General features: G+C 38.7%; 1 protein-coding gene across 6 annotated transcripts in view; it reads right to left on the bottom strand.

Annotated features, from left to right (window-relative positions):
- Positions 1–21,382, bottom strand: part of KIF13A (kinesin family member 13A) — a 73,688-nt gene that overhangs the window by 51,075 nt on the left and 1,231 nt on the right. For all 6 annotated transcript variants that reach the window (XM_082234937.1, XM_082234934.1, XM_082234933.1 and 3 more), the window contains exons 2-8: positions 20,575–20,668; positions 8,884–8,896; positions 6,904–6,964; positions 5,053–5,145; positions 3,282–3,462; positions 1,018–1,105; positions 298–432 (exon numbers count right to left, since the gene is read on the bottom strand). In XM_082234937.1, the coding sequence (XP_082091063.1) occupies positions 298–432; positions 1,018–1,105; positions 3,282–3,462; positions 5,053–5,145; positions 6,904–6,964; positions 8,884–8,896; positions 20,575–20,668 (665 nt within the window). The remainder of the gene's footprint in view (positions 1–297; positions 433–1,017; positions 1,106–3,281; positions 3,463–5,052; positions 5,146–6,903; positions 6,965–8,883; positions 8,897–20,574; positions 20,669–21,382) is intronic.

Genomic DNA, 21,382 nt, shown 5'->3' on the forward strand with positions numbered 1-21,382 from the left:
GGAATCTGCTTGGCATGGCATCTTAGATCATCCTCCATCGTGTTAGCTTCTCATTTCAGATTAAGGAATACTACTCATATGTGTATCACAGATTTTAATTTGGGACTTAACCATTTTCAGTACATGTCCATTAACATTCTTCTACACTGTTAATCTGACATCCCTATTTTAAAACACATGTGTCTGGGACTGGGGCGTCCCTGAAATCAATGGGGAGGAATTTACAAGTTCACATGCTTAGAATCACATTAGTCACACAATAAAATTTCCAAAGGCCCTTAAACTCAATTCACTTACGCCAGACTGCAGGTCATAAAGCGTCTGAGTTACTATAATATTAAATACAGCATGGGAGCGGCTGCTTTCCTCATTCATGTTGGTTGCTGCAACTGTTCGGGACTTGTTTCCCTCTGACATCAATGATTCAATATCCTGAAGCATAATGAAAACAATGGATGAAACAAAGAATTTATTCTTCCCATTCACAACGTTTCCATTGGCTCAAAGAGTTGATTCACCTAAAATCACTACCTTCTCCATATAAAGCCCAGAGACAATTACATCATCCTAATCACAGGCTTACCCCACCCACAAACAGTTTAGAAAATAGAAGGTACCTTAATTTATCTTTAGCTGATTAATATAATGTCATTGTTAACAGAATAATTGAAATCAATGGCTTAAAAACTGCTAATATGATTTCCATATTGAATTTCTTTAGAAAGTTCATTTTTTACTTTAAAACACTCATCAGCCCCGAATATACACAAGGTCTCTCCTTTAAAATGTTTTTCTATGCCACCTGTGCTTTTTCTTCAACCAATCTTTAATATTTACTTATGTATTTATTCAATTTTGGGTAAGACAAATTGTTTTCATTATATAAATTGTATATGCATTTGTTTCTTTTCTCAGCTCACGGTGCTCACAGCCTGTAACAAAGCAGTGTGTCATGGCCCTGCCCCACCATACCCTAGGAATACTATTAATATCATTAGATATTTGGTTTTTACTTACCTCAAAGCTAGTAACAGCTAGTTGAGACAAACCATCTACATATGGGCCCAAAACTTTGTGCTCACGAACTTTGAGGGACTGTCGACTCCTTTGAAAGAAAAAATGGACTTAGTCTAAATTTTACCAACCAACTTCTAAAAAAGCTCATCTGCTTGAAATGTCAAGGGTAATTACCAAGATAATTATTTAATCAAATAATTTTTAATAACATTATAAAAAGACTTTTGGTATTTTTCTCCCTATAACTTGTTTTAACCTCTAACTTGCCCTCATCTTCATAGCCTCAATGTGAAAAGATTTACTGTAAGAAGAACCAGCTGTAGAACCCATATAGTCCAGCAATCTGTTCTCAAAGTGGCACATCAGAAACCTATGTGGAACCCAAAAGCAGGACCTGAACTCAACAGCACTCTCCCCACATGTGATTTCCAACAACTGGCATACAATTATCCAAGGCTGGGGTAATACTCCCTCTGAAAGCACAAGTTCATAGTCTGAGGGTGCTCCTGGGCCCATCTCTGTCACTAAGAGTCCAAATTACCTAAATGGCTAGGAAGGCCCTTTACCAGCTTCAGTTGGTAAGACAGCTACAGCTATTCTGGATCAGGAGAGCCCAACTAACATAATCCATGCATTGGTAAACTCCAGATTGGATTACTGAAATGCACTCTATGTGGGGCTGCCCTTGACCCAGAAGCCATAGTTAGTTTAAAATATAGTAGCTCACTGGGATGGAAACACACCATCACACTGCAGCACTACTGAAAGAATTGCACTGGTTGCCAATTAGCTACTGGGCTTGGTTGAAGGCGCTGATATAAACATCTTGAGACCAAGCTATCTAAAAGATTACCTCATTCCCTACATACCCTACCAATCATTCTTCAGGAGATGGCATATTGTAGGTATGACCTACAAGATCTACAGAAGGTTGATTTCAGGATGTCAGAATCAACTTTTGGTGAGGCAGCTCCTACACTTTGGAACCTCCTCCCACTGAATACCAGAGAGGTGGTATTCTTTTTTGGTGCTTACTAAAGACATTCTTCTTTCAATAAGCCTTCTAAATCTTTATCCCAATTGGTATCTGTTTTGGGTTTGAGTTTATTTTATGAATGTGCTATTGCTGTTTTAAATGATTTTATATTTATAATTAATTTTGAAATTAAATTACAATTTAATTTATCAATTTTACTAGTTTTCATAACTACAACTACTTAATAATATTATGAACCTTAAAATAATATAATAATACCAATAATATCAATAATCACTTCTAAATCTACTTATTATATTATAATCATATTCTTAAATCTCCCCTAACAGAAAATAGGGATTCGCTGAGTCTTGCACTATTCCCACACTTCTTGTGGAAGTGAATTCCATAGTTTAAGTATGTTTGTTGAAGAAATACTTTATTTTGTTTGCTTTGAATCTTCCAACATTCAGCTTCATTGGATACCAACCATTAGTATCATGAGAAAGAGAGAAAAACTTTTCTCTATGCACATTTTCCACATCATGCATAATTTTATATACCTCTATTATGTCTCTTCTTACTCACATTTTATCTGGCTCATAAGCCCCAAACTTTAATACACAGGACAATGACAGACTCCCCCCCCCAAAAAAAACCCCACCATGTTCTCTTATTCATTTCTGCTATTGTACAGATATCCAGCTATCATAATAGCCACGCAGCAGTAAAAGTCACTCCCATAGCTCATTTTGTTCACATTCCATGAAGCAAATTCTGAAAACCAGGTTCCTTAATGACCACCAATCATAGATGGTTGGCATTTCACTTTGGTAAATATAGCTCTCTCTAGTAAGAGCAGATAAGTTCACACTACACATGGAAGTGACAGATGATAACCTTATGGGACTGACTGGGTCTGCTTGATGGGTGGTGATGTGCTATTCGAAACATGCAGATAAAGGGAGCTGAATCTCTTCTTTCCTCCCCCCACTCACTACTTTTAATTCCAAAGGGGACTCCTCCAAACATTTTTATCTCTACTGAGCTCTGATAGCAGAAGTGAGCCTGGTTGGTGGTGGGGAGAGAACTCCTGGAGCTGCAAGTGGGAATGCTGTTGTCAGAAAAGGTTTCAGTACAACCTCTGGTCCTTTAAATCACAACCTTCCCACACATCTGAGGCACAGTCACATTTAAAGCAATCATGTATAGTTTGGGTCTCAGTGCACAAAATATACTCTCATTCCTAACCTGTTGTGTTGATCAACATTGAAAACAAGTTCCTTACCCTTTAGGGTCCAGTAAATCTCTGACCTTCTCATTATAGATTTCCATATAGGACACTTCAACTTTAAAAGTATGTGAATCATTTTCTTCTGAAGTGATTCTTTGAAACAATGCACAGCAGAGCCGTGGGATCAGACCCAGTTGTTCTGCATTGCCCATCATTGAGAAGGATTTTCCAGAGCCTAAAACAGAATATAGAAAAGAAACATGTATTATAAAAGCTCTACTTGCATTTTCAAATTATTTCCTACAAAAGGTGAAGGCAGTTTGCATGTAAGTCAAAGGAACATGCAATTAAGGGTTCTCCATGCAATTAAGTACTTGGTTTGGCCTAAGTGCTGGGTTTGACCTGGGAAGAAGTCTGTGAGGGGCAGGTTAAGAAGTCCCACCTCTGTCCTACAACATTAGCAGTGGCCTACAGTATAAGGGCTGCTGGAAGCTGCTCTCTCAGCACAGCCCTGCAACCTACAACAGGGATGTTACAGTGAACTATGTCACAGGATTATTATATACTACTCTCTCAACCAAATCTGCAATGTGGATAATCTGCAAATTCTCAGCTTCAGCCCAACAACCAACCTTCCATAGGGGTCTCAGATTATTAGCCTTCAACTGATGTGTCAGAATCTATTATCAGGTCACACAGCCTGATGAAAGGTGGGTTGCGAAAACATCACAAACACTCTTTAAATATATGGCAAAATATTAAGAAATGGGTCCCCAAATGCATGTTTGGATTAAAGGTGGGTCCCAGGTCTGAAAAGATCAGAAACTACTGCTCTAGACAATACCATAAACTACTTAGAGGCTGAACTGCAGCATATAATATGAACTACACTGCAGGACTATCCTAAGCCATTTTTTCATATCTGCAAACCTCAGGGTTACTCTGAGCATGCTGATGCCTTTTCTTTTGTACACAGGTGGTGCAATTTTGACTCTAGCTCTACAAACACAAGACAACTCACAATGGCATTAGTGTATATGATGATGACAGTACAGATTGCTTTCTCATCTCATTAGTTTAACTAATATGTTGTGAAAATATATAGATGCTTCTTTTGTGGAAAGCATATGCAAAACAAGTAAAATAAAAAGCTGGCACCTTGTCGTCTGCACATGACTTAACTTTGTGAATTTTCATCAAATGCATGTCTTGCTATATTTAAGTGTTTAGAGGACTATTTCAAGTAGAGCTCTCAGTTCCTCTGACCTATTTGCAAGTGTACAAAAATGAACATGCAACTGTCTTAGCACAATAATTGGTGCTCTCCTCTTCTGAACTAAGTTCATTAGATTATGCATACACAACCAAAGCATAATGGTTTGAGAAGGCATCTGTATAGTCTCAGATTTCAATGTTGTTATTAAGAACCTGTCTGTATAGAACAGTACTGATCCCACAGTTCAAGATTATCCTTAATGAAACTAGGCTTGTTTTTTCAGATTAAGGATGTGAAGCTTTGTCTATTTACTGATCATTTGTCTCAAAGTCAGAAAGATCTACAACCAGATCCTGAGTATATTTATTCAGGAGTATGCTCTATTAAGTTCAGGTAGATGAACATAGGAAGACAGTCATGAGTGCTATTAGGTTTTGAGTTAAGAGGTATTAAGAGAGAAGTGACTGGGATGTGTTGCAAGAGAGAAAATATATGTGGCAAAGGAGAAGTCCAACACTGCACTCAAGGAGAGGTTCGGGCTGAAGAAAGGCATTAGTTAAGCAGCACTCCTGGCACAATAAAAAATCCCCACTTGTAAAAACCTCTCACCTGTTTGTCCATAGGCAAAAATGCAAGCATTATACCCCTGAAAGGCCTTCTCAAGAATCCCTTCACCAAGGCACTTGAACACTACTTGTTGACCTACAAAATTTAATACACGATTGAGAAACCAAAGCCTCAAAATTAAATAAACTAAGTTTTATCACCACAAGCAATTAAAAAAGTGAATAATAAAGCAGTTGTGAAAAACTTTGCTTAGATTGCTTAAATATGACATCTAAATCCATATCTAGTTTTTAACACAATGATTTTCTAACCATATCAAAAGTATCAACTTGATACGCAATTTTTGGCTTGTATCAAGTGCATCACTAAGTGTTTCACCCGTGCAAGAATTCCCACTTGCACAACAAGACTTTCCCTTTCTCCTACCCCATGCACACCCCACATCCTCCCCAAGTCTGCTCCAGGGGTTGAAGCCCCAGAAGAGATTTAAGGGGTATATTGGGGGAGGAGAGGGAGGGGAAATCCTGCTGTACAACCACAAATCCTTGCACTGGCAAACCACTTACTTAGTGCTTCATTGGATAGAAGCCATTGCATCCACATTGGCATAAAATTCATCATTTGGTTGAGTATTGGATATATGTGCACTGGTACCAACCACATAGTTTGCAATCACTTGATAGGATCCAGATACAAGTCATGCTTAGAAATGTCCCACTGATTTCAACGGACCTAAAGTTAGTAATGATGAGTATTGATGTTAATATGTCTACTCTAAACATGATTTACAGTGCAACCCTGGCCATATTTACTCAGTGCTGCCACATTTAATGATACTTACTCCCCCACAAATAAGCTTCTGATTACCATCAAAGTCTGGAGTGAACCCTCTATTTTTATCAGTATTGTCTCGAGAGAGCTTGACAGCATTAGGTTGTCCTATACCAACTTATTCTGTTGTAGCACTGCCAGAACAGTTGCTTCTAAAATATTGATCCACTTGTGAGTCTTATGATATATATAAAATTGTGCTGTTTTTTGTCCCTCTGTCTGAACCAGTATTTTCTTTCTCACATGCGTACAGAATGTGGATTATGTTTTTAAATTAAATAATGTTGATAATGTGTCTCCTTAAAACTCTTTTTAAACATTGTGAATGAACAGCACTAATTTGTGCATTCATGAAACATAAAAACTACAATGCCCAAACCATTTTATTATATAACAAAACTAAAATTGACTTTCCTCCAATAACTAGCAACACGAGAAAAAAAGCTTTCAAATATAGGTCTGAAGAAATAAAGGAGAAAGCTTCAGCTTCTAAAAAGCAGGTATTGTCCAGCACTTTAAAGTAAGCATGTCAGATGCAGTATTTCTACCATCCAATTAATTTTTCAAGTAATCTGCTTTTAACAGAATCTTTGATGTATTTTAAATGAATATTTCTGCTACGATAGTCAGTTTTCTCTTCCCAGTCCTATTGAGAAGGAAATGTAGAAATGAACACAATTTGGATGGTTTCAATGTTGTTTCATCCTGCTGTTTCTTTATTGTCTAAAGTCATGAGTTCAGTGTGGGTAAACCAAATAGAATAAATGTAATTAGAAAATTAAGATGACTACAAGGAAAGGCCAGGGTGTGTCGCAGTAAAAGAATACTCAGACATGCACTAATCAACCCACAGTGGGTTTATCTACAGGTTTTAAAACACTAACAAAAACCATGGATTTTCTGTCAAGTACATAACCAAATCACAATGGACTTAGAACTCAAAATAAAATTAATAACTTTGTAAACAGAGAAAACAGGAAAATGTGGGTTCCATTAAATATGGGGAGGGAAGTAGAATTTTATAAATCATCAATCAAGCCTTGTAGTAATTACAAATCATACCTGCATATTTTGCAGTATTTGATTCATCCATAGACCAGAAGCAATAATCAAAGGCAAACACCTGCATATGAATAGAAAAAAGTAAATTAAAAACTTCCAAAAACTATGAAAACTCACACCATTTTGAAGAGCAAATGCAACATTCACAATTTGCAAAATAAACCATTTATATTCAAATGTCTTTTTAAAAATCCCAGATCTTTCTGATTATTTGCAGTTAGCTTCTTCTTATATGAGGTACTAACTAACAACTTGTTAGTGGGCTTGGAGAGTGACCATCAGCAGCAGTAGTAAAAGTAATCCACAGTTAATTGTGGCATGCCATGACATATGAACTGAGCCATTGTGGACCACTCCCATAGCCTCTGATCATTGACCATGTGGGCTGGGGCGTATGGGAGTTGCAGTCCAAAGTATTTGGAGGGCACTGGGTTGGGGAAGGTTGCAACAAACTAAAGCATGCAATTATGTATCGCTTATCATCAGAATTCTGACAGCTGTGCTCATTATATTATTACTACAGTGGTACCTTGGGTTAAGAACTTAAGTCATTCTGGAGGTCCGTTCTTAACCTGAAACTGTTCTTAACCTGAAGTACCACTTTAGCTAATGGGGCCTCCCGCTGCCGCTGCACCACCACCATGCGATTTCTGTTCTCATCCTGAAGCTATGTTCTTAACCCGAGGTACTATTTCTGGGTTAGCGGAGTCTGTAACCTGAGGTACCACTGTATTTTGTACATATTTAATAAACATTTTAAAAGTGCTTCTTGCCATATCATTCTCTGTATGCACACTACATTAAGTGGATAAATTTACTCAAAATTCATGTCAGTTGCGAGGTTCAGGTGTTTATTGTCTAAAGGTCTAACTTATTTCCCATCTTTCCAGGCTGAAAATGTATCAGAGCCAGACATAATGCAGGAAATTGGGCATTAGCTCTCCTGACTACCACTTTTTAAAAACACACAAACATTTTCTTAAATGCAGCTTTGATGGGCTCCAATTTTTATTGGAGTACTGGCTCTAGGAAAATAGTGTTTATTCCTCTGCAGTATTTTCTAAACTAAATTCCCCCAAGCTGCTATTAGCCCTACTAGGGGAAAAATACAAGTATCTATATATTTCTCTTCTAGCAAGACCATTTTAGGTTTTGAAAACTGTGCAAAGAGAAGGATTAAAAATTCCTTCTTCCTAAACTCATGCGCCAATAAAAATGGGCAATCCACTTTAAAGCTATTTAAAAAACAAAATTAGTGTTGGGAGATCTAATCATGGATATCCTATATATTGTGTTTGACCCTCAGCTACCATTCTTACATAGAGGAGGACGTGGACATACCATATTTTTCTGTGTATAAGACTAGGGTTTTTTTACCAAAAAATTAGGTTTGAAATTGGAGCTCATTTTATACACGGGTAGTGCTGAGGGGTGTTTTCTTAATTTTGAGTCCTCAAAAACAGGGGACGTCTTATACATGGGGGTGTCTTATACATGGAAAAATACGGTAGTTACTAAGATTATGTGAACCTGACACTTCCTAGTGGAAGATGGCAATCTGGGATGGAATTCAACATCACACTAAGGTGATACATGCAACCTTGGGTCCCAGATCAACACCACATGTATGTTACCACTGTGTCAATGAAATATGAAATGACCCTCAGTAAAATGCATATAATTCTGTATGTATGCCTGGCAAAGCAGGTCTGCTTAACATGCACCTCAGTCTTATGTGACTGTCAAAAATTCACACTTGAATGTATCAAATTCATATTACAAAGACAGACCAGAGCTGGCAACTTCCAAACTTTTTCTCTGCACCAGGTTGTAGAACAAAATTAGATAGAAATAATGCAGGTTCTAAATCCTATTAGAAAGCAAAGCTATTAAACTGAATGTGGAAAAGCATGCTAGATACTGTGAGCAAATTATCTTTATTTTGATAGGGAACAGTATTTTAAAAGATCAGTCACTTACCTTAGGAGACTTTCTGAGGAATAGAAATACAGCGATGGCAGAAAAGGATTGTCAGTATATCATCGACAGATTGGAAAGCATTAAAAAGAAAGGGAATGTATGGTTAGTGCCTGAAACTATTAGAACACTCTGTATACACCATAAATTATTCTGGTTGGAAAGATCAGTGAATTCAATATTTAATGACTTAGGAAAGCAATAATTTCTCTTCCAAAAATAATGCATACTAACAAGATTTTAAGAAGAAACACACCTGTACAACTTACAGGAGAGAATGCAATTACAGTATTAATTCAGGAATTCCCCCCTTCATTCCCATGTTGTTGTTTAGTCATTTAGTCATGTCCGACTCTTCGTGACCCCATGGACCAGAGCATGCCAGGCACTCCTGTCTGCCACTGCCTCCCGCAGATTGGCACTGCAAAGAACAGTGCTGGAAGGAAGAGGTGGTTTCTGCTTTTCTTTCACTGAGCAAAGTATGATGCTATTGCCCATCAGTTGATGAGCAGTTGGGAGTATGCCTTGTTCAGAACTCCATTTTGCTAAGGGAACTCTGAAAAAAAGTCAGCATTTTAAAAGGAAGGCTTTCTTCCCTTACCTCCCCCAGCAGGAAAGGGGACTGAAGGAAAGAAAGAATTCTCCCTTTCATACCCCTCCCATGCTGCTGCTTGAAGTGGCCTGCACATGGACCTTCAAAGAGCACTGTTGGGAAGGGGAAATGGTTTCCATCAAACAGAAGCTGCTTCTCCCTCTTTGAGCAATTTGCACTCCTCTGGTGGGAAGAACACCTTGCTCTATCAAACTGGAGCCCACTTTAAGTTCCTGATTGCTCTTTTGAAACCCCACCCTTACCTGCCCCACACCTGACTAAATGTATGACATCAGGTGTAGGGTGGGGGGCAGGGACATGGCTTTCCCAAAACAGCTTTGGAGGCCAAGTGGGAAGGCCTGGTGGACCAGGTTTGCATAGTGGGTCAGAAGTACCCATTCTAGTTCTATACTTCCATATGATGTAAGTATCCAGAACTTCCCACAGCACGTTCTGGTAGTTCCTGAACAAAATAGTGTTTTTTCTATTAGATGGAAGGTAAATTCCATGTTGTTTGATTGGCAGAGACAAAGATACTAATTTTTAATTAAATTTAATATTATATTAAATATAATTTCCATAGCTCAGTTAGGGGACATAAAAATGTTAAGTGCTGGATAAATTATTAAGAGTGTTGGGACACCAGGATTCCAATCCCCACTCAGCCATGAAGTCACTGGGTGACTTTGGGCCAGCCACGATCCCTCAGCCTAACCTACCGCTACCTCACAAGGTTGTTGTAGGGATTAATTGAGATGGGGAAAATATGTGCAGCTCCTTGCAATAAACCAATAAAATAAAAAATATATATATTTTGATGCAGATGTCAATCTTCAATCCCATCTGAGGCCATTAGTTCTTCACATAAGTAATTGCACATAATTAGAGAGCTGCATAAGGGTGAACAACCAATCAATTTATGACTTGTATGTGCAACATATAAACAATATTATTTTGTGGTTTCTAGTTGAGATTGCAACATATTGCAAGCACATTTACTACAGTGTGTCGTGCTTTGGTCAGTTTTGATCAAACAGCAGTCAATTTGCTCTGCATGCATCCATTGAGATCTTAGGCAGAAGAAGAGAGTTTGGATTTGATATCCCGCTTTATCACTACCCGAAGGAGTCTCAAAGTGGCTAACATTCTCCTTTCCCTTCCTCCCCCACAACAAACACTCTGTGAGATGAGTGGGGCTGAGAGACTTCAGAGAAGGGTGACTAGCCCAAGGTCACCCAGCAGCTGCATGTGGAGGAGCGGGGAATCAAACCCGGTTCACCAGATTATGAGTCTACCACTCTTAACCACTACACCACACTGGCTGAACTGGTTTTCTCTCTTTGTACATAAGACTGCATGGTAGCTGGCTGAGACTGTTTCAAAAGTATGTGTTGTGACATGTCATGGTACCTTTCTACGGTCATTAATACATTGTATTGTGTTCAGCTGATTGGATTACTGGGCTAGTTATCTGTTGGGACTGTTCTATTTACCTTGGTTGTCCTAAGATGCTAGCATGTTTAACTGAAATAAAATCTATTTGGTTTCATTTTTTAAAAAGTGACTTGTATGTACAAAACTGCCATCACAGAACACACACCACAGGCAGAAGTTTTGTATCACCTCAGAACAGACACTTAAATTAAGCCAAATCAGCTGAAATATCTAGTGAGATATATGAATGCATGGACCAGCTTTTAATGATATTTCCAGAAACGGTGTTATAACCACAACAGAAGAAATAAACATTCCAAGCCTCATGTTTCCACACAACAATCTCAATTTCCTGAGCGATAATGGAAACAACACTTCATGTGTTATTCCGGATAGACACAGTCACTAGGAATTCTGCACTGACAAAGCAGAAGCATGTGAGAGAACTGCTTGAGATGAGCAAAACTGCTGTTTAGACAACTATTTCAATGACATTCACATTAATAAGCTAAATTCACTTTTACTGGGAGTGCCAACAAAGGCTTTGTCTACTATTTGTCTATTATTATACATTACTCAACATCTGAAATGAGGATCTGAATGAGGAATGTATTCTCTAGTGGGATTAGATATCTATCTATGTAGGAACTATATCTGGATGCAACCACAAAAGGAGCAACCACCATAGGCGCCAACTCAAAGCGGTTCAGACCCCTTCGCCCCCACAAATGTTTTGGCAGGCTGGGGACTCCCAAAACCGACTGTGTTGAGCCACCTCAGCCTCCATCTCCACACATGAAAGCACAGATAAGGCACCCAATCACACACCTGTCTCCCAGGGTGCCCTCCCTCTGTCCATCCTTCCTGCAACCTTCCAGCGGGGGGCAGGCTCCCCAAATATTTTATTCAAGTTGGTGCCACTGACTTCGTCATAAAGCATATACTTTTCATGGACAAAATCCCAGTTCCTATATATATAAAAAAATCTTAGGCAGCATGATGTGGTGTAGTGGTTAAGAGCGGTAGTCACGTAATCTGGGGAACCAGGTTCGCGTCTCCGCTCCTCCACATGCAGCTGCTGGGTGACCTTGGGCCAGTCACACTTCTTTGAAGTCTCTCAGCCCCACTCACCTCACAGAGTGTTTGTTGTGGGGGAGGAAGGGAAAGGAGATTGTTAGCCGCTTTGAGACTCCTGAAGGGGAGTGAAAGGCGGGATATCAAATTCAAACTCTTTCTCTTCTTCTAATTCAGTATATGGCTGCTTCATAAGTTCAAATTGCATAGTTAATAGCTTGAAACTCTGAGTAACCATTTTCTATATTTATAAAAGCTTTCCATAAAAGATATGACTGCTACAAAACTGAAAATGCTTTCTAGCAGGAACAATGTGAAGCTAATCTAAGGGCAAATTTTCCTGGTATAGTGGCAGCTTCCTGTGTAACTTTGTATAAATCAAGGATGGGTCAATCAAGGTCAACCAGTAGACAGATTATTCTGCCTCAGTGCCTAAAGCCTCTGTTCCCATTGTTATTATTAAACACTGCTCATTTTACACATGCATAGATGTGCATATGTGTGTGCTGTGAAGCAGTAAACCTGCAAGTTGTGTATGCATGTGGAACTGCTTTCACAATCTTTGAAATAAATATCCCACCTTTATCTCTTTGATGCCTGCTTGGGCATTTCCAATCTCTCTCTCACTTTCAGATCCCTATTTTGGGAATTTGGGGCAGGCAGCTCAGCAGTAGAGGTGTAGAAAGAAAAATAATATACCTGAACCATGTAAGCAGGTGGGGCTTTCCCAGTGCTGGACCAAATAATAGTCCAAGCAAATGTGTACAGCACTGAATTTGCTAAAAACCAATGGTAGATATCTCAACAGATAGTAGAAAGTTTCATGTGTACAATGTATTGCCCTCTGGTCCCTGTCTCCTCAGTGCTTCTTTCATGTTGCCCTCTGATGCTTCATCTTCTATGTGCTTGCTGTCCTAAGTTCTGTGTCCCTACCTCTCATACTTTCTGCTCTGTTGCCTGAGTTTTGTAAATTATTTGATGGTATGTTAAAGCCTGCAGCCTCAATATATACATTTTATACATATTACTTCAATTGTAGTCTATATCCTGAGTTCTGTTCTGCATGTGTCTTGAGATCCTTGTGAAGATTTGCTGACATGGTCAATATGCTGAAATATGTGCATAATACCAAAATTATACAGGACCAGCTTACCTAAAAGACCATCTGTCCATCTACACACCTATTTGATTCCTACAGTCTGCTAAGGAGGCCCTTTTGATGATGCCACACACTTTATCAAACAGCAAACTATTTTTCTTTTGGCTTTTGCCTGGTCACTATTTCTGTTTGTCACACACAATCAGGCAAGTGCCTAGTTATGCCTGAATTTCATCAATATTCAGCAAGACCTAATGCCAAGACTAAAGTTGTACCAACAGCAATATACTTCACAACAAAGATCACTCTGTTCAGTTGCACACCCAGTGTACAATCCATCAACAGCACAATGCAGATTGCAAAGGATAATTTATTGTCCACTGAATGTGGAATAAGCACATTGATTCTTATTTACCCAACATCCTTAGTTTCATCCCTCTATATATAAAAAAGCACATAATCCAGGCTATGAGAGATGGCAGAGTTTAAACAAAATCAGCTAAGGAGCTAGATCTTACGTACGAAGAAAACCAAAAAAGGCTTCCTATGCATATCTACAGCAAGCATAAAAATAATCTCTTTCTGGAAAATCCAGAAACAAGCCAAACTACACAACAACAGAAAGGATAAATAAAAGAGTACAGCTGTACACTTACTAGAGAAGCAAATCCAACTGAAATAAAATGGATTTAGACTTCCAACTAAAAAATGGGTAGTACTACATTCCATGTTTGGTTAAGACAAAAGTTGAGGAAGATGGAAGTCTATTGGGTAAGATAAGGAATTTGGAATTAAGAACATGGTGGCATAAGTTCTTTTGTAAGAACGTATGGATTTATGGATGTATGTATGGTTTTTTGTTTTGTTTTTGTTATTATATTGTGTGTTTGTGTGTGTGTGTGTGTGTGTGTGTGTTAAGTAAGAAAACTAATAAAAATCATATAAAAAAAAGAAAAAGGAAAAAATCCCACTGTGAACTTTTTTTTATGTTCATAAAACATAACAGTGCAATCCAAACCACATCTACCCATAAGTAAATTCTACTGAATTAAATGGGGCTTAATCCCAGGTAAGTAGGGTCAGGACTGCAGCCTGAATTATTAGTGTTACATCCAACACTGCCTACGTACTTGTACAATGGACATCACCTTTATTTCTTTCCTTCCTCTTGCAGCCTTCCGCAATCTGCTCTGAGAAGATTTTGGATATGCATGAGGAAGGAGTCTGCAGGGTGGTCTACACCCATAGTCTTGCTTTGAGTTTTTTCTTTTAAAAGCTTTCAGCTCTGATTAATAATTCTGAAACTGGTATTATGTACTAGCTTGGTTTTTTTGTGAGAACAATTCATTTTCATCAATTTTTAGAGTACCCCAGAAGACTAATGGCAAACTGCATGAATAGAATAAAAATGTGCAATTGAATTTTTCATAGTCCCTATTTTCACCCTGCAATGAAAGAAGACATTTTCTCAAAGTTATTTTATGGGTGTATACAGCAGCATGTAGACAGTATAAACATTTATATCTGGTTTGCTTAATCTTTTCTTCAAAAATGAGTAACAAAGTAGCAATTAATGCAAACAATAATCCTGAAGGATTCACAAACTAAAAATGTGTTTTGTAAGACATGAGGATTTTCCAAATGCAGAGGCTCTTGAGCACTAGAAGATGCGGGAAATTGAAATGAGGCAGGGTTAAATATATATTTAAGCTATGTTTGCAGCAGCCCATTTCTTCCTGGTGAAGGTAGGTGACACTTCATCAAATCTGTGCATTCCTCCATCTCTCTCTATAATAAAAATTAAGTATGTCATAGTGCAGCCATCATTACAGGATTTGTAGTGCTGCATTTGCATTAAGTCTGAGTGAGATAGGGGAACAGAAGTGAAGGAAGGTTGCACAACAACAGTGGCCATAGCATGGAAAAAAGAATGGAAAGGCAAGTGGGGGGGAGAGATGGTTTAAAACAAAAGTGTGAGTAAAGCAGGAATGGAGGGAAATAAGAGGAAACTGGCAAATTTAAACAATGGAAGAGGTTTAAATAAACTACTATGGAAGGTTTGAGGGCTCCATATCCTGTGATGTACACATATGGGTGCTTGCTTGCGAAAGAAATATGTATTTTAAATTACTACATTCAATATGGAACTTCCATGCTTAAGACAATGCATGTTACCAGAAGTGAAATACACTGTGTGAATGACCTATGGAACATTTGAGGGCTCCAAATCCTTTAACTCTCTCACATGAAGCAAGTGAGGAATGGAGGAGGGAGAAGTTTAAGTATAGCGAGAAGGGAGAAAGGAGCTGTTTCAAACAGTGGCAGGGTAAAGCAGAAGTGGAAAGACACTGAAAGGATTTTATTTTTTTTAATGGTACAGTGTTGAGTAAAGTATGGATAGAGGAACACAAAAAGGGAAAGTGGCAAAGGTTTGAGTACAGCTAGGCAGACAACAGAAAACCAGGAGAAAGGAATGGAGTAGGAAAACGACATGGAATACAAGCTGCCATAATGAATAGGAAAACTCTGCACTGCAACAATCTGTTGCAAATTGCTCTGGTAGAACTATAATTTGCTCACTTATTAAGCAACCATTTGATAATACTTTTGAAATTCTGTACACACAAATTTCTGATTACAGTGGAACCTCGTGTTACATACCATCCTTCTTGCGAACACTTCGGGTTATGACTCTGCTAACCCGGAAGCAGATGCTCCCAGTTGCGAACTTTGTCCCGACAATGCCTCGGGTTATGAACAGTTTTGGCTTAAGAACAGACCTCTGGAATGAATTAAGTTTGTAACCGGAGGTACCTCTGTAGTCCAGTTTTCACAAACACGGAGGATGGGAAGTCTTTTCTAAAACAAATTCTATGACCTGTGATCTTCCTAGAAGGTCACCTGAAAAAATACTCCCACCATGTGAGAGCTGAAAGCCACATCACACTACTGACTTCAAAACCAAAACAGTCCAGTAAATATTATTTTACAGCTTCACTGCGAATATTTGCCTAAGCTTTCAGTACTAAAGATTACACAGCATTCCACAACTAAGAAATGGGGGTGGTCCACTATAGAGATGTATTAACACAAGGGTGGGGGACCTGAAGCCCTTGGCCTTATTTTACACAGATGGGGAGAGCTTGGAGGGAGAGAAGAGGGCAAGACAGGAAAACAAGGTCAAAATGGATGGAGAAGGGAGAGCCCTCTACAAGCAACTGGTTCAAACCTTTGGCAAGAGTCATCTATGCTTTCCCCAGTGGCCCAGTAAATGGGTAGGGATGTAGTCCCCAACAGATTGCCCCTAACATAGGGTTACCAGACGTCCCCGGATTTGCAGATCTGTCCCTGGACAAATTCCGTCCCCAGAATGTCCCCAGATTTGCAAATCTGTCCCCGGGAAACGTGGCAAAGGCAGCCTCAGCAGCTGACTTCAGGAGCTGTTAGCTGCTGGCTGCCCTGGGGCCCACCATTTTTTCCTGTGCCATGGCAGCGAGCAGCTCCTGAAGCCAGCCAGAGCCAACTGCACTACCAGGCTGGCTCCTCCTGGGCAACAGCCACCCGCCCGTGACTCCCAAGCCTCCCCTGATCTGTCAAAACAAAGGGGGAAGGAGATCGGGGAAGGCTCGGGAGTCACTGGCAGACGGCGCACCATTTCCCTTTTTTTAAAAAAAAACTCTGAGCGTTTATGTTTCACAGGGTGCAAAAGAAGGGCTTTGCACCTTTATACAATATGCATGTGTGCTTGGGGCCAGGGTCTTTTGCCTCACCATCCCCACTACTGACTCCCTGTTGCTACTCAGCCAAAAAAAAAAAAAAAAGTGTTCCCGGATTCATTGAAAAAAATCTGGTAACCATACCCTAACAGAATGCAGATCACAATGGAAAGAAGGCTCCCCACCCTTGCACTAAAAACTATGAAGTGCTTTATAAATCAAAATCATATGGAGGTGCATATAGCTACTGTAACATTAAAACTTTAAAGTATCAGAAAAGTTCTTTTCTTCTTTTTTTACTATTTACAGTGCCTACGTAACAAGCAGAATGCTAAATTTAAAACTGTTCCACACCTCTAATGATCTGTCTGAACTGCAAGGATAATAATAAGGTATAGGTATAATCATCCCTTCTGTAGCCACATGTGTTAATTATATTAAAATGTTTGCTAATCTCTCACTAACTACAACATGCTGCATAGTTGTTAACTTTGTAACTGGTTAATGAAAACAAGATTCTTGTTAGTTTTCTATTTGTTTCTAAAGTTTGCAAAATTAATGTAATATTTCATTAGATCAACTTTTGCATGCATAGTCATGAAGATTTTCTATTACACAGAAGTAATAAGAAATGGTTTTAACTGGCTTATTACTTGACTGTTTTAATTGATAATGACTTAATCCATTTAATACACTTAATTATTTATTGTGTCATTATTTTCCTTTGCTCTGATATTTGGCCTTGTGTAAATACATAAACTATTTTTAAAGGGTTTTGTGCACTCAAGAGCTTGCAGATCCCATTACAACAGAAAAATCTCATTTTCTCATTCAAAAACAACATGAAGAAGTCTTTGTCAGAAATCTATTCTCATATTTCTAAATCTGTAGAAGGAATGTGTCTAGTTTCTCTGAACAGAAAAAGAGCAGCTGAAAGTTTAAACATTGATATCTACAGACACATTTAAAAAGTATGCATGATACTTAACAAGAACAAGTGAGAGTTCATTCCACTTTGATTTCATATGTATCAGAAACACTACCACAAACCTGTAACCTGAACTCTGAGGTTTTAATAATGCACAGTTTTAGGAGGATAGTCTACTGGAATAGTATCTAGGTCACTAGCTAGAATGAGATTAGTGAAACACTGCTAAAGCAGTTCATAAATGTTTTTTGTCTATATCTATATATCTCCTACTCACATCAAAGCTAGCACTTCTTAAGCTGAACAATAACTTCCACCAGGAAAGGCAATTTTTAAAAGATCAAAATCAGATTTCTTTTTTACAGTTTCCAATAGACAAAGACTGTTGTCAGCTGTTATCCTATTTGCTACCTCATGCAGGTAATATTAAGAGCGCCTGCATAGCTGTTTCTTTCCTGCTGATAATTCCTTTGGATAAAACAGACAACTGGTAATTGTCTCATTTCATTTGACACTCCATTTAGATAAGTTGAGGCTTTTGCAACAAACACCAACTCCCTGGAGTTGGAACCTTTCCCTCCTAACTTCCTCTAAGGCTTGAAAGAAAAGAACAAACTTCTTCAGCTATTATAAATGTCGCTGATCTGTTTGCATTGTCATTAACAGCCTTTTTGTTCTTTGACGAAAACCAAAATAGATCCGCTACACAATATATAAAACTATTTTCCTTCTTCACAAAATAACTTATCCATATTAGGACAATCTTTTTCAATGTGTAGGTGGAAAATTGAAGAAGAAAAGTTAGTATCTTAATCCTAAAGGTGGGTGAAATGGGATGCAACAGTTGCAGTATCCTGATGGAAGTCCAGAAAGAGGTTCACAGATTCTATACTGTATCTAAATTCTAAAGAGTTCTTCCAAAGGCTTCATTGAAAAGGTGGGTTTTCATGAGGGATTTGATGGAAGAAAGGGACTTGTGGAGGACATCTGGGAGGTAGCTTCAGACATAAGAAAGGAAGTGAGAGTGGGCATCATGTTTTTTGGGATGCAGCCAGGATACCTTTGGATAACCAAGGGTCACAAGCAGGGATTTCTTAGAATGCAAGAACAGAGAGATACAGGGTGTAGGGAAAAGTTTTCAAGACAAAGAGACATTTACACAGCATCAGAAAGTGGACTGCAGCCAGCACAGGGATTTAAAAGAGTTTGTACTGTTTATTGATATAAATTATACTTTTAGCATAGACAGTAAGCCACTTTGAGGGCTACTTGTAGGTAGAAAATTGATTATTTATAACTTTTATGTATATGGCACACAACAACCAACTATATATAATCCAACATAAAAATACAAAACTGTTGTTTTTAAGGGATTTAATATACTTTCAGATTGTTACTTGACTGTAACCTTTGGGATGAAGTGATCAATGAATCTAACAAACATATAGGCATACAGCAACACGGGTCAGTTCAGTAAAATATCTTGTATGTGCTGCATATGCAAATAATCCCCACTTCTACTCCAATTTTATTGTCACCAAGCCTTGGTTCTGTGCTGTAGAAGACATAAACATGACACCTGTCTACTTTATCTTAAGACTGGAGGCTGCTGTCCACTTGAAATTCTAACATGTCACAAGCTGCACTGGCTGAATCAGTTGTGGCACTTTGTGCCGTTTTAATGGCAAACAGGAGTAAGCCCAGGGCTTTTTTTCATCTGGAACTCACTGGAACTCAGTTCCGGCACCTCTCAGATAGGTGGCACTGCCTTATAAGAGAACATGAGAGGTGTTCATGGTGAGTTCCAGCACCTCTTTTTCTAGGAAAATAGCACTGAGTAAGCCTATCTTTATTGTTTAAAAATGAAATTAACCAAGTATGTAGTTTCATACATCTTTATTTCCTAATGTCAAACTTTAAAATAAATATGCCAAATACAGGAATCTGTGCATCAGTTTGCAAGTAAAAGCCCGACAATTAGACAGCTCTTCAACACTATCATATATTCTGCCAACCTTCCTCCGTTCTCAGTAATGAATGCTGCTTCTCAACTAACTGTTTCAGTAGAATAGTACACTGGCACCTATACTATGTGAAACATTTTCCTATTAAAAAGTAATTACAACACTCAAAGAAGACATTCAGAGTGAAGTGCTTATGACAATCAACAGATCATACCCACCCACCCACCCAAAAAACACAGACAACACTAACTTTTCCTTCTATGTCTCTTCTGAACAACCTCCCTCCTGCCCCCTTATGAAGAAAAAATCTGATCTATTTTTACAGTCCAGCACATTGGTATTTTGGATATTTTCCAACAATTTCTTTCCAGGCCTTTACAAATAAAAGCCAGATATGATTTAGTTCTTCACTCTTCATTCATTAGAATAAGCAGACTTAATAAAGAATCCAGGAAATACATCTACTCAGCTGTATGTACACTGAAATCAGTAACAATTTTCACTGCTGCCGAAGAATCCATAGTATTCTATCGTTCCTGAATCAACGAAGAATACTACATTGGGGGAGGGGAGTGTGGTTTACAAGGTAACTGTACTTAAACCTACAGTGTTTTGATTTCCGACATTCTTAGTAGCTTATTTTACTAGTTTATCATTACTATTCTACATTAAGTCAGAATCCATAACTATTTTTCATGCAACTCAGCACTCAGCTTGTTGAAGGTTAATTGTAATTCTTCTTTTTTTATATGGTTGTGAATCAGAGAAGGATCATCTCCCATAACTTTTTCCCATGAGTAGAGACAAGTTACAGAAACAGCTGGTGCTTCCTTAACAAAGCACACAAATCATTTATTTGAATTGAGAATATAGATTTGGATGTTTACCTGTTTTCTCCCTGCTTGTTGTTTGAAGGTGGAGGATGCAACACAGTTTGATTCCCTTCCATCTCCACAATGCACTTTGTATTCAGCTCCAGCTCTGAAACATAATGCAACTGAGAATTTCAGAACGTTCCCTTACAAAATGATATATACAGCTCATCCCAAGCCAGCAGGGCTTTTCCTGTTTCTTTCTTCTTGTGTCTAGAAAACAACTCCCTTTTGCTGCTAAGAGTGTAGGAAATGGCATGGGCGTTGCTCTCCAAAAAAAATGTGGGGGAGGGGGGAAAAGGACAATCCAAGAGCAAAAAGTTGGAGACCTACAGATTGACAGAGGCTTTCCACCAGTGCCCAGTCTCATTGCCTGGCTTGTATGTTCTCCGCATGTTACTCGTGTGAAATGAAACAGCCAGCCATGCACTAAAAGGGTGGAAAGAAGACCACTCTCTTGCTTTCATTAACCACCTTTTGTAACAACAGCTGGCAAGTTAAGGCGACCAGGTCACACTGAGCGGTGTTGAAAATCTCCTCCGCCCCCCCAAAAGTGACCATGTAAGCCATTTCTCCAAGACTAGGAGATGATAGTGTCAGATCCTCCACTGGAAGTGAGGAAGAGAGAAGAAGATCCACAGGTTTTAGTCAGCTGAGACAGCTCAGTGGGTAGATCATGAGACTCTTAATCTCAGGGTCATGGATTTGAACCCCACATTGGGCAAAAGATTCCTTCATTGCAGGGGGTTGAATCCTTGTGGCCCCTTGCAACTTTATGATAGGTTGCATAGAAGCCAACTCCTAGGGGCCAAAGTCCGTCTGA

Source organism: Podarcis vaucheri (genome assembly GCF_965113315.1).
Source record: "Podarcis vaucheri genome assembly, chromosome: 8".
NCBI classification, from domain to species: domain Eukaryota; kingdom Metazoa; phylum Chordata; class Lepidosauria; order Squamata; family Lacertidae; genus Podarcis; species Podarcis vaucheri.